Source organism: Homalodisca vitripennis, chromosome 2 (assembly GCF_021130785.1).
Source record: "Homalodisca vitripennis isolate AUS2020 chromosome 2, UT_GWSS_2.1, whole genome shotgun sequence".
NCBI lineage: Eukaryota > Metazoa > Arthropoda > Insecta > Hemiptera > Cicadellidae > Homalodisca > Homalodisca vitripennis.
Window position 1 is genome coordinate 9,807,227 of NC_060208.1, and position 15,045 is coordinate 9,822,271.

At 32.8% G+C, this 15,045-nt stretch overlaps 1 protein-coding gene across 1 annotated transcript; it reads right to left on the reverse strand.

The window, feature by feature from the left end:
• Positions 1-681: 681 nt before the first annotated feature.
• On the reverse strand, positions 682-7,823 carry LOC124356197 (general odorant-binding protein 19d-like). The gene is made up of 7 exons (XM_046807381.1): positions 7,602-7,823; positions 6,596-6,665; positions 4,911-4,978; positions 4,282-4,317; positions 3,643-3,766; positions 1,236-1,324; positions 682-754 (listed from the first exon to the last, which is right to left on the reverse strand). The coding sequence occupies exons 1-6, from the start codon at positions 7,656-7,658 to the stop codon at positions 1,248-1,250; spliced, it is 432 nt and encodes a 143-aa protein (XP_046663337.1). The 5' UTR covers positions 7,659-7,823; the 3' UTR covers positions 682-754; positions 1,236-1,247.
• Positions 7,824-15,045: the final 7,222 nt, after the last annotated feature.

The following is a 15,045-nucleotide window of genomic DNA, read 5'->3' on the forward strand; positions in this document are numbered from 1 at the left end:
TTGGTACGTTGCAACTACAATATAAAGAGGAATAAAACTATAGTATTCCTTAGGCTTTTTTTCCCCGAATCCAATGGTGCATGAATCGAATCGATACGTTGCCGGAATATACTGTTATGAGTGATTATGCAAGGGAATGTTTGTTTATCAAAATTTTGACGAACAACAATCCGCTAAGGGTTATGTTTATCAAAATTTTTGATAAACAACAGTTGGAGGGTTAACACACACGCTTTCCAACAAACGTTTTAAATATATTTACCACAAACGAGATACTTTCAGCAAATTTAACTTTAATTACTCAGGAATTAATCAACTGATACATTCAGTAACCACTAAACATCTTTGAAGTGAATTTGATCTAAAAATTAAACCGTTCTCATCGGCCTAAATATCACACAGAGAGTGAGCATTAAATAGATCTACAAGATTGCAAGATTGTTTCAAAGATTTTGTTATAAAACTTTGGAAAGACTATATGATCATCCTTTCATCACTATGTAATCACATCGTACTTCAAGTTAACGTTTTTGTTTTTATTGTAAAAACGTACTGAGTTTAGAGATAACATGTGTAATCCTTTATATTTTATCATTTCATCTCTGGAAAGCATAGATAATATTTTTTTTTATAAAAAAGAATACAATTGTGTTATGGGTGGTTATGAAAAGACAAATATATGAGCAATCTGATTTTATTGGAATACAGTTATATAAAATATGGCTTCATGTCTGTCATACATGGAGGTAGTTACCTGAAAATAAAATGAAGTTTTACTTATTATAAAAAACATAAATGCGTTGTTAAATAAATAATCCATCTCTTCTATGGCGCTGATGTATTAAATAAAAAGGCCTGTACTCTCTGATATATCGGCTGAATTTTCTCAAACATCGCTATTGCTATTAAAATTATTAGTATTTTCATGAAATTTTGATGTAATTTTATTATGAAATAATGATCACTGGAACTGGAAAACCTATAATAAACGCATTACTATTGAGTAAAAGCACAACCATTAATCAGGCTGTTGGTGCACAGTAACTATTTAAACAAAAAGAAAAAGAAAAACCCGTAAAAACAATATCAAAATCTTTGGAAAAATGATTGCTGAATTCTTTTTAAACAGACGAAATATAGTAGTTACTTCAGAATTTTCAGTAAAGGAAAATGAACAATAAAAGTAATAAAATACTGTACTATAACTTTTTAGTTATTACAAACGGGATACTTACATAATGAAACCGTTAGTTTCTCTTAGCTTTAAGCATATAGTCTGTAACACATTCTCCTACTTCGCAGCCCTTCAAATTCTTCCCCTTTTCTGAAATAACAAAATGTAAAATTTCAACTGATTAATATATACAATTATGAGCGTTGCAAACATAAAATGGCGGTGTGATATCACCGCACAATTAGTGTAACAACAAAATAATCGTTACCTAATGAAAACATTTAGTTTCTGTGTAGTATTTAATATGTAAATTGTATTCCACCTCGACGAACTGTTTGTTACATTTTATCGCTGTCAAATTAATCACAGTCATACTCAATATGTAATAGCTTCACATAATACTCACACCCACTTTTGGGACAGTGAAATGTACTCGTAGATCCACTCTTTAACCTCTAAAACACGTAAAGAGTATTAAAAAAAGTTTATTCGAATATACAGTCCCATTTGTACAGACTAGAGCACAAACAATTGTTTACTTTACTGCACCGACCCGGTAACTGATTGTACCTTATCTTAATTGATAACAGTATTTGGGGTTTTCCGACGTTGCCAGTTTGCCCAAGTAACATGGTTACCATTTACTACTGGAGAATCCTTTAAACGATATTTAGTAATTGGATGAATGAAAGGACAGCCAAGATTTAGGAGTAAGGAATATGAATGTATTGTAAGCTATGTTCTATTTTGCGCTGATGCAGCCGTCAGGAAAGTGACAAAGAACTGTAGAGGTTACAAATTTCAAATACTGAACTCACATTAATTGTTTCTATAGTAAATTTAACATACTGGGTACAAATTAAGTTCAATACACCTGGATATATTCAACGGATTGATATATCGATGTACAACCTTCACCATACTTATTGAAATACTTTTTTGGATTTTATGAATGATGAAAAATTCCCGCCTTTCGAAAGGGAGTACGAGGGGGTCACTTTAAATTTTCAAATTGCAACCTCTATCTTGTGCCATATCATAATGGTTTATTTATTAGAAGCATGATGACACGAATAAAACATCTCTACGACGTTCCTAGCAAAAATTATGGGCAAATAACGTAAAAATTATCTGTAATAATAATAATAAAAATAATAATAATAATCTGTAGGGACAATGCCAATATCTTGCGCATATCAACACAATGTCTGATATCTTTTAGTAAGACTTTAAGGAGCCCAGCTCTTTGCGTAGTATTTAACGCTCTGGTGTGCATAGTTTTTGTAAGAGGGGTCTTTTTCTAGGTGGCATTAGAATGTAAGGGATTATTTGCCTATAACTTTTAAGAACATTTAAAGTACACCCTTTTTCAAAGATGAGTGGAACTTTTTAACCAAACAAAATTCAAAAAAGTATTTTAGTAAGTATAGTGAAGATTGTATATCGATATCGCAATCCATTTGGAATGTATCCAGGGGTGTCAGGCTTAATCTATACCCTGTATAATCAGCTTACCACATTACCGACAACGTGGTTAGCTTAGACCTAAGTACGAGGATAAATTGTATATTTTTCCTTGTAATTGGGTAACAACCATAAAGCATGATAAGAATCTTGGATGATTTTGTTAACTAGCAACCATCTCTGAAATATGAATAGACGCATTCAGATTGAAATAGATTAAACCCTACAAGTCGCTCAGCGAGCATTCACAATTTAATCATGAATGGTCATGCAGATTCTTATTTAGTATTAAAAACATTAACGACTGGAACGTATTACAATATTGTATCAACTAATTTCAAACCGAATTCAATACGTCAACATTGATATAGGTGTAGTCATTTGACCAGCTGATAATGAAACATTTTGCGGCCAGAGAAGTGGAAACCTGAAATATATTACTGCCTGAGATTTAACAACTGGACGTAATGGCCAAACAGTGGTTTAGGTTGCTTCTTCCACTTCCTCCACTTGTGATAAAGATAGCATATATTTTTACAAGCAGTGTTCGGTAGACTGTTTTCCCAAGCACTAAACAATTTTTTAAAGCAATACGAAGTAATGATTGTTTATATTCAATACAAAAAAATATTAATAGTGAAACTGCAAATATGCGATTAACCCGATACACTGGAATACCGAAAGGCAGGAGATAACATTCCCAAGGCCAGACAGAAGGATGGATGGACCCCCCCAAATATTTGAGCCCAAAATCAATGCAATTCTTACTTGGGCCAAGTTTCAAGTCTCTGGTATCATTCTATCAAGAAGTATCACAAATAAGGACAGTTACTGTATATACTCTGATTTCGCAAATTGTACCTTAATTAATAACTACAACCATTTATCTTATTAATGGCTTATCTATTAATAAACAATCATGAGATCACTTTCCATTGGTGTTTCTTTGGCAAATTTCAATTTATTTTTAAAGATTTTTTACTTAAAATGATAGGAAATCTTACGTTTTTCAGCACATTCTATTAAAAGCGTTTTCGCCCGAAGGACTGCCTCAGGAGAGTGATTTTTCATCAGGCTGTCGACCACGTCTGAGGACATCTTAGTGTCCATCTCGCCTGACTCGTCCACCTGTCACATGCGTTCAAGGGTTAACAGGACTAGATTAATGTTCACATAATTATGGTGCCAGCTTTAACATCTAGTGATGGATACATACTAGGAACTACGTACAAGTTTTCAGTTGATCCTGTTGGAGTTCTGTAAAAATGCCATTTAGTATCGCTGTAAATAGTTTATTTTTCTTTCACTCTCTATAAATGTTCTTGGTATTAAAATGTCTGGAATGTTTGGTTACCATATTATACCTTGTAGCATACTACTTTTAAATTCCAAAAATCGTTTAGTTAGGTCTAACCTTCTACTTATTTAAGTATTAATACTGAATGAGATTATACAGAAAACAGAACTCGTTTAAAAGAAGAAACATGAAAAATTTATGTTCTTTTAGCAAGTACTTTGGTGAAACTAATAAAAATGTTACAAATAAATCCAGTAAAATCTACTAAAATTATTTGATAAATAAATTTAAAATGTATTTTTTAATTAATGATTTAATTTTGCTCTTATTATGCTCTTTTACTTACAACTTTCAGAGTTCGTAAGACGCAAGAAATGGTGCACTGAAAAATACAAGACATTTCATTAAATGGTGAATCCAAAAAGTATAAATATATACAAATTCTTAAAAGTGAAATTTATCAGTAATGCACTACGTAGTTTTTAGTATGGGCTAATACAAAATTAATGTTCCTTTTAATTCATTTTGAATTTTTGGCAGCCATCTTGAATCCGCAATTTTCAATTTAGATTTAATATTTTAAAGGAGAGTAGGATCAACAAAAGCGTGACCCCACCCTAACCCTTAGCCGTAAAATATTGAAAACAAACATAAAACATTAAATTGTGTAATGATTTCGTTTAAACTTTGAATGTTTTTACTCCTGTCTTTGAAGAAGGTTCAATATTATAGTAGCATGATTATGGAATTTCAAAAACTACATCAACAACGAATTAATAGAATCGCCTTATGACGCAACAACTTCAACTAAACCAGCATGACAGGTAAAATTATTAAATTTTACAATATTCAATCGTCGTATAGTGAAAGATATTGTATTTAGGACGGGTGCAAATGCAAAGTTTCAAAAATACAGTTCTTGTTAAATATAACTATGTAGAGAAACACTTTTTACTAAATGGTAAAACTTCTTGCCTTGTATTTCTCTCGTAGATCAATCTTCTCCGTGCCATTTCTGCCGAGTTCGGCCATGTCAAGTTCCTCTGTAACATAATATGACAAGTTACTTTTATTTTTACACTTCGCATTCATGTTTATAAAATAAGTACTGATAGCCATATCCTCAAACGAAATATTAGAAATTATTTAAAATTAGGTCGATGGATACACAGTTTTGTAAGTTCCTTGTTTAATTTACGGAGTTCAACATGTGGGAAAGGGCTTATTTGGCCTATACACTTGTAAAAGCTCCGCAGTCTTGTAAAAGCCCTGCACACTTGTAAAAGCTCTGAACTGTTGTAAAAGCTATGCACACTTGTAAAAGCCCTGCACACTTGTAAAAGCTCTGTGCACTTGTAAAAGCTCTGAACTGTTGTAAAAGCCCTACACACTTGTAAAAGCTCGGTACACTTGTGTAAAAGCTCTGAACTGTTGTAAAAGCTATGCACACTTGTAAAACCTTGGCACACTTGCGTAAAAGCCCTGCACACTTGTAAAAGCTCTGTGCACTTGTAAAAGCTTTCCATACTTGTAAACGCTGTAAGTTTTTAGTACACTTAGGATTTAGTCAGTAGATTTTAACTATTTTCAAAATGGTTAAAGGAAAAAATTATTTCCATATAATCCAGATATAGATTATCACTGGCTAATAAGCAGTTAAATTTTCAATCTGCCATTTTACTAACTGTTGCTTTGTCTTACTATCGCATTATCGTGGGATCATTATAATCAATATGAATGGATTTTCTAATGAACTTTCTGTTTTGAAAAGTAAGGATTTACTAGAAACGGTTTTACTAGAGCTCATAATTTATAACATATGTACATGTATAATAGAGGTTTACTGTTAATACTAAATGTAAATAATCTTTTGATGGAGTGCAAAGATCTGCTTGATTATCACTTCATTATTTTATCCCTGTAATTATTAACAAGTTATGAAAGATTAAATTTCCTATTACCTATATATATTAAAACAAATCTTAACTACCGGATTAAATGAATAAGGTAGAACCTCGCCACGCTGGCTGCAAGCAATATTAAGCCACGTGTGTCTATATGTCACATATTAAAATGTCATATGAATGTTGTTATTTATTTATTCTACCTTCATCATTGTTACCCATAAGATCAATGTAAAGATGTTCACTAACGTTGAGCCAAATCCTATAGAGTGACATGCACCACCATCAAACTGTATCTTGCCCGTATAGAAATGAAGGTTCATACAAGATTTCAATTTTTATGTCATTTTTTCGAGATACCGTGCGGATAGACAGATAGACAGAAATAAAATTTGTCCAGCCTCTCAATGACAGGCTTCGCTAGCGCTCAGCCAATAAACCGGTTTGATTTGACAATTTTTTACCGAATCTCCATATTCTCTCCACGGCGAGGCTGAACTATCTCAAAACTTTTAATTTTATAATTAATTAGTTTTTTTTAATGTTTGAACCGCAAGATGAGAATCACCGGAGTTACTTATTCTTTAGAAATCTAAATCACTAAATCTCTAAGGCTTTGAATCTACAATGACATAATTGTGTGGTAGCAAACAATGTACTGAGTACGGGTCTGTGTTGGTGGTATACTGGAGCTAAATAAAAGGTTAACAAACACATTATGTTTGCCAAGAACACAACTACTAATAACATACTTACTCTCACCGAAGCCCGCTTCTTTCCTGCATTCAACGATTATTCTTTTGTACTCTTCTTTTGAAATCTCTGTCTGGAATAGTAAAACACACGAGACATTAATCTTGTCTACAAAGCGTTTAAGAATTATGTAGACTTACGTTACTATGAAGACCATTGCGTGACATTAGTCATCGATCAAGTTGAGAAATTAGGTGGTTGATTAACGATTGTTAATCTGCAGTATATAAAAAACTACAAGTTAGAACTATTTACTACCTACAATACAGTAGATACTTTAAACTCTGAATGGCTTTACGTTTTGAAATGCTTCGGAGGACAAAATGTAAAACGTCACAATTTTGAAATTAAAAGGAGGTTCTAAGGATAAAAAAAATAAAATCTTAAGTTACGAGCATTTATAGGACAATAAAATTCGGCATGCAGTAGCCGATTAAAAAAGAATCGTCCTCAAATGTGAACCTTTTTGTTGATATGGAGTTATTAAGACTTTATTCCATTTTACTCATATACTCCCATTTTCAAAGGGCGAATTTGGACTGCTGAATATTTAGGCGTTTGAAAATTGGGTAGAAAATGGAGTATTAAGAATTCTTAGACCATGTAAGCAACTGGAAAAATCAAAAAGTTAGAATTATTAAGTTATAATTTATTTCAAGGTTGGTTTAAGGAGTCAAAGTCTTCAAAGTGATACATAATGAACTTTGTATACACGATATTTATTGGAATTACAAAACATTTAAATAAACCTTATTCTTAAAACTGTGTGTTGAAATGTTAGTTTTTCCGACTTACATTGCATTTATTAACCCTGCAAAATACCAACGACATCGTCATCGTTTGGCATTTTCCACTACGTACTTAAGTCAATAGTTTTAGTGTTGGGACCTACACTACTGGGTGGATGTGTATGATAATGGTTCATACTGCTTTTGATATAAGTTAATATTGTTAAACTATTATTGTGTGTGTGTGTGTGTGTGTGTGTGTGTGTGTGTGTGTCACTCACCTGTTCCGCCGCCACTACACAGCCGAGTGCCAGGATCAGCAGTGTACTGGTATTCATGGTTAGCAGCAGTAGACTACACTGCACGGTGTACACAGGGTTTGGTATTTATACCACTGATGTTACTCCACAATACACATCGGCTTTTTATTATTAATGATGTTTTAATATTCACAGCGCTGCTTCGTATTTTTGTATTACGCAGTTTTTATGGCACCACTTTAAAAAACTTCCGGTTTAGTTACCTCGACACGATGTTTTCGCATTATTTTGTGAGCGTGGAAAAGCAATTTCCGCCATAATTTTGGTTGTTAACATGCGACATTAAGTTTACCATTGTGCTTTTGTTAGTTTGATGTGCAAGGTTACTTAGTTACATTTTTTACTAAGCCTATGCATGAGTATGTACATGATAGCTTTATTTATTCATATCAAAGGATAAATTAAGACACAAGTAGCCATTTCTTTTAATATTAATCTACTATTATTCAAACATATTTTCTTCATTTCCCAACATTTCTAAGAGTATTTTGTGAATACTAAACGTTTTCTCAAAAAACTATATTTTCATACAAACATTTCTCATGGTTTTGACCATTACTAGTAATAAACTAATCGGTAGAAAATTTGATGGTTTTGGCAGTTTCCAACATTTTCGTTTTTAATATGTCGAGAACATTTCCTCTTTTAATCATAAAATTAAGAATATCGGCTATGATAATAGTTAACGTTTGTATTGTCTTTATTTTTAATATTTAATGGATATATGTCGGACTGTTATCATTTATTTGTCATTCACTTTTCAATCACATTCAAAGTTACTTATTTCCGACAGATTTTGGAAATAAAAATTAAAAGAAAAAACCAATGGTCCAAAGTATAATGTACGTTTGTTTAAAATGTATTGGGATGTTATTTTGTTTTCTACTAGTCTAAATAATTTACAAAATTTCTCTTAAACTCATATAAATCTGTCCACCTCCTCTATTCTCTGGATTCTGCAACTAGATCAACTCAAACGCACCTCTAATAATAAAATTCTCTAACATAATATTTCATACAAAAAGGTCTAAAGACTACCCGTTGCACTGAATCAAGAACGGGCTTTCTTTATCATAAAATAGGCGTATTACAATAGAAAATAATCAATAAATGAAAGGAACCAATAAATTATTGGAGCCCCCTTCCCCCTCCAGAGCAACTTGGAAGAAATACGCACTAAATTGGATGCCACAAACAAAAGTGCAGACGCTCCAGGAGAGCGGGGCTTTTTCAATTACAGGATAATTTACTTCAGTTGGTCGCGGGGGTAAGGAAGTGTGCTGTCTCCCTATACTTCTTTGTTTGAAGTTTTGTGAAGGAAACAGGATTTTCCGGACATTTACCATCGTTCAGTGATACAAAAAACAGTAACACTACGTTTCGAAACCTGCAATTTGTCTCTTCTCCACGTAAATAACTAATCTAACACATAATTACACACTAGATTAAAATAAACAAATCATATTAGAGTGTTGTGACACGCGTAAGTCAGGAATCACAACCACAGTGTTGTGCGTCAACTACACTAACTCTAAAACACGCACCTTATAAAAAAAACTACACAACACTAATAATTAAAACTGAAGTACAGAATACATCCATATACGGTACTGACTTGCACCAGCAAGAATTGAGGAAAATTGTCGAATTTGATGTTTACTACTAATTATATAAAACAACTTTACAACAAGGTAGGACTACGCCATACAATGTCTCGCGTAGCAGGCTTCGCTGAAGCTGCATGCAAACCATCAAAACTATACCTCATTTCATTCTGGAGAGGTCCTGACAACAGATAGAAAGAAGGACAATCGTAAAGAAATTGCGGCAGGACAATCTCCGTCCGGCAGGATAAAGAGAAGCTGTGTCGGCCTACTGTGTCATAGACTTCAATGACGCTCAGCCAATCTACATGGTTGCACATGTACCAACATAGAACACATTATTGTGTATGTAGAACGTACTGCAACGCAAGAATGTGCTGAAATCAAATCTTGTCACAAATTATAACATCGACTTTAGATTATTTTTTTTACTGTATAATAATCGTTACAGAATGAGAAAGTACCAAAAGAGTTAAAATTATCAAACGGTATGCCTTTATTATCGTTCTTTGTTACTCATGCAGATTGTTTTACGATTCATGACGGCAACATGGTGAGCATGTTAAATTCATACAAATCGCCATCCAAGAGTTTTGGGGCTTTATTAATACAAGTCCTGGTTTCCTTTCCTATAATTTTTATAATATAATGACCGTTTAGGATCAGAATAAGACTACCTATATTAACCACCCAAATCTTATAAACATTCAGATAAATATTTATTAAATTGGCCGTACAGAATTTAGTTTTGAAAATAACAAATCCATGGTATACGATAAAACATCTTATATACATTTAATGTTAAATATAAAAACATTATTATAACATAAACCCATCCCTGCCACCGTAATCAAACATTATCTTTCTACATTAATTGTGTTACTATAAAATGCTCCTAATTAAGTTTGTGGAGGGAAACGAGATTTTATTATTGCAGGGGTTGTAAACCCTTTTATATCCTTTTTGCCTTAAGGCAGTGGCTCATTACCAGTTTTAGATTTTATGGAGCAAACACAATAAATATTATTTGATTACGTGGTCAATATAAATCATTTTATAGAATATAACAATTAAGAATTATATAATGAAGTTTTCAATGGGATGTTTGAAATCCAAAGATAGTAAACTATTCATAAGCTTTGAGTATAGCAACAATATCAAGGATTACATTGTCTTTGTTTTGATAGTCTATTGTCTATTGTATACAACTGTGAATAGCAGATAGTCTTCTGCTATAGTGATAGCCCCATGCCCTGTGAACACACTTCATTGTCCTTTATTGGCACAAACCAATAAGATGTATACTGCAGCATAGCAAGAAATACATTAGTATCTGAATTTTATAAACCGTGTACAGTAATAAGTACAGAATTCCACACAAAAGTGAAAATTTTCAGTTAAGACACAATTCAGCGACAAACACATTATGTCTTTCTTTTGTAACATAAGTTTACATATTTGGAAAGGATATTGGATTTGATAAACATACACAATTCTCGTAACTTAATACATAAGTGAGTGAGTGTTACCCGAGTAACAAATAACTAATAGTTAATTAGGTATTGTTCCGGGTAGACTTATTGTTGTTTTATCCTTTTCTAGATGATCTGTCAAAGCTTTCAAAGGCTGTTAACCATTAAGAATCAGACAGATGAATAACAACAAACATCTACTATCATCTGTTCAAAATCGTACAATGTACTATAGTTATTATTCTTAACTTTGACAGGTAAATGAAACACAAATAGGGCTACTATCTGTTAATTGAGCCAAAAAGGTAGCTTTCAAAACATCGGGACGTAGCCAGAGGGATTTTAAAAATAGGAATATGCCCATATGTTAACCAGGGACCCTAGGAATTCCCATTGATAATTTTAGTACAATCGCTTAAGTAGTTTTTACGTGCTTGAGTACCACACACAAGCACACAGACAGCCACCATTAGATTTTTATATAATAATGTAAATAACAAATACAGTGGATTTATATAGTAAACTAATCAGTTTAGACGAGGCAACGGTTGCCATAGTAACCGTACTCTCGTTCTTTGTATCACCTAGTATCAGCGCACCGTGAGCAAACACAATAAGCACTGCTGCAGCAGCTGATAGCGCAAGTCAACCTTGCTGATTGCTCGTTACGATATCATATTCCTCCATTTAGCCCCTGGAAGCTCACTTCATTTTGCCAACAAGGCTGATAGTTTTAGCAAGAGCTTTTAGCAACAATCATTCAATTGTTTAGTTTAACGTTTTATGAAAGAATACATGTATTAACCAATCAAATATAATAATGAATGGCTAAATTGAAAATTTAAAGTACTGAATGTCATCCTTGCTTTAAAGTAATTATTGATGTTGGACAATTTAAGAAGAAGATATGATTTTTCTAACATGCAGTGATGGAAAATGTCCAACATCCAGTTATTTGTTCAATGACTGTTAAATATCTCTTTGAAACGTAATGGAACACGAAAATAATTCCCTTGTCACACCCGGCATTCAAGTATTTTTAGAATTATTGAAGTATTAAGGAGTATTTTAAGATCCTCTATCAATCCAAGAGAGAAAACAATTGACTGAAAACAAGAAACCAAGAAAACGACTGCCTATAAGTGTTAAAGATTATTTTTTATTTTTTACCCACCTGGTTTCCTTTTAAATAGTTTTGAAATATTTATAAAACAGCTTGATATAATACAACAACAAAAATATCAAATGACTTGAAAACGTCAATCCATTAAATAAGTTAAAAATTACAGAAATTTCTCAACAAATCCAATTTGGTTTAACTTATGATGGAATCCAAATCTATTTTTATATGACCAATAACAAAATTTTGGTTAATTGATCATATTACACACTTTCTGAATCCAGTAGTTGCAGTGGTTATAAAAAATCTTAATAATTACAAAAGTGTTCAAGCCAGTGAATTGGAAAAAAGGTAGTTTCAATTTATACTAAGTTAACGAAATTAACAAGTTCCAAGAACTGGAGGCTTCATGTATGTATTCAAGCCTTTTACTGGTAGTAGATACATTTTAAAGAATATTTTATCACATAAGGATTCAAATTCTATGTAAGGTTGAATCTGTGGTTACTTGCACTGTATCATTGATAAGCCAAACAATATTCTAACAAATAAAACGAAATATATCATTATACTTTGTATATTTGAGCAAACACAATTATAATTACTATAGAAATCCAAACTGAAGCAGGGCTGTTCTTACATTCAATAGCTGATCTTGCCATGATGATACATAATTTGCAATATTTTGGTGAATAATGTGTACTAATACTTCTAATGTGAATTCATAAAAATACAAGATAGCTTAATATGCCAGAGTAACACATGAATACATATAAGATGATAAGAAACTAAAATGTCAAGTTTAAAGTTATTTTATAGCTATTATACGGTATCCAGCGTATTTAGCGTTTGAATGTTAGTAGGAAAGTGTAATTTAAAGAATTCCACAAGAATGGAAGTAATCATATGGACTAAAAATAAACATGTTAATTAGGTTTGATTTAAATAAAAACATAAGTGTTTACATGGTTCCAAATATACATCAGCTCACAATGTACTTATGTTGCCAATGGCGCAGTGTAGCGGCATGGCTGTTATTGTGAGACAACCGAATCAAGCAACGTCGAGCGTGGCTGCTGCTTGGATGGGTGGACCGCTGAGCGACCCTGTCCTTGCCAGCAGCCCGCCTGCCCGGCCATTGGTGGTGGTTCGGAAGTCACCTTTAAGCCGTTGGTCCCCAGGGTAAGAGTTACAGAGGTCTTGTTAGCCCTAACTTCGCCTGCTAAATTAAGACCGATTGCTTCTACACACAAGATCCTAACATTTACGTACTTCTTAACCCAAAACCTAGCCTAATAAAAGATATTCTTTACTTTGCTTTACACCAATAACACCCTTTGTCGCTTTAAAATCCATCAACATTTCAGGCAAATAATTTATGAGCTTTGGAGACAAGTAGTAGTACAACGCAGGAGGTTCTCACCAGCTTACCTCGCTTGGAACAACAGTTACTGTCTCTTGAGTGATTCATCGCAGAAAACTAATAATACATGCATTTTATATAATCGTTAGTAACGTTCGCTAGTAAAAATCCAATTCTCCAGATTTTACCAATTGGGTTTAAATTATAAAACTGTATAGAATGACATAAAACATGTAGTTATTGGTAGAAAAGGCCTATGTATTAAAATTCACAAAAAACTAATCCTGAATCATTGGAATTCTTTTAGACGCATTATAATTTATTTTGAAACTTTTTTAGCCGATTCAGATGATGAGATTTGTACGTTTTCGTAATACTATCCCCCACCCACTGTTTAACCCCCTACCACCATACTGTAGACCACTTCCAATGTTTACATTAGTTTTATGTTTCACAGAGATATAGAGAACATTAACGTTAAAACTACGTTACGCTCGCTCACGTAACGTTACCTACTGATGCTCCGTGCCGAGTGCATCACAGCAGGGTTACGGATCCGTAGGTCGGGTAGAGTGGTTGGTAAAGATGGGGCGAAACAACTTCGATTTCTGATTGGTCCAGTCAATTTTTGTGATGTTTTTAATTTTAGACGGATTAACTTCAAAGAGAGCGAACGAGACACTATCCAATTCCTGGATCATTCCCCTTAGAGATAAAACTTTTCTGGAGACAGGCAAAGTAGGAAAATGTTTTTTGATCACTTATTTTATCCCTAAACCAATTTTCAATTAGGCCCAAGCAAAAACGGCTGAAGATAAAAATGTAGGTGACATTTTTTACAACATGTACATGAGCTATAGCTTCAGGTATTGACATGTTTTTATTAATTTTCAATTGAAATAAATTATATTTCTCAATTACCGGTAACTTACGTTTTTAATCATAGTTTTGGTAGTGAAATTAAATTTTGTATGTGTAAAAGATGCTATTCCTTCCAACTAATGTAAAATCTGTAAAAAGTTTATATTTTTATCTTAAGCCCATTTTTCTTTACGCCTGCTTATAAGATGTCATATCTAAAATTTTGCTGCCATTTCTCGAGGATTAATCAAAACATTCTTTTATTTATCCTGTCATTACAAATGGCACATTAAAGGATGTGTCCAAATTATTTTTAAAAAATAAAAAAGTTCCAACAAAAAAAAATTGCACAAGCTTGCGTGATGTAGGATTTCGGTGGGCAGACGTATAAACCGGTTCTTGATTTTCCATACTATCTTAATCTCTCTAAAATAAATTGATCTAAAAATCTGTGGACATTCTAGTGCCGATAGGGGAGGAATTTCCATCTTACTGATAAATGAAGTGGTATTAATTTTTTATAACTTGAAGATAAAGGCCTGTTTTATAGCAATATGTAGTGTGCCTATTTCATATTACTTCTCTGAAATTTCAAGAAAATAAACGTTATTTCATTCTTTTTTCGTATCCAGGCATGTCATCCCACTTAGGTAACCCAAGACTTTTTCCTTTGCAGACGAATCCAGTTCTTTAGTTTAAGCTTTTCCTAGGTAAATATTCAACGCCGAACTGGAGATGAAAATACCAATTGTATTGTAACTGGCAACCTATTTCCTGCAAACCCAAGAACGAATAAAACCTTATTCGACAGAGCAGCAGTATCTTATCCACAACTTTACGCAACTTTCATCGCTCGGATAGTGTGAAATAAAACTTTAGAATTTCCTTCTTCATTCAGTATTTAAATTGTCAATATTTAGTTTATACTTCGTATAAAACAAATTTATTCAATTGGACCCAGTTTTTAAACTCATATATTTTACAA

Bases quoted from the DNA above. Each gene is read 5' to 3' on its own strand.
- LOC124356197 (XM_046807381.1), bottom strand. From the start codon at position 7,658: ATGAATACCAGTACACTGCTGATCCTGGCACTCGGCTGTGTAGTGGCG. The intron at 6,666-7,601 runs GTGAGTGACACA...TTACTATTCCAG, and splicing joins GTGTAGTGGCGGCGGAACAG to ACAGAGATTTCAAAAGAAGA. The intron at 4,979-6,595 runs GTAAGTATGTTA...ATTATGTTACAG, and splicing joins AGAAGCGGGCTTCGGTGAGA to AGGAACTTGACATGGCCGAA.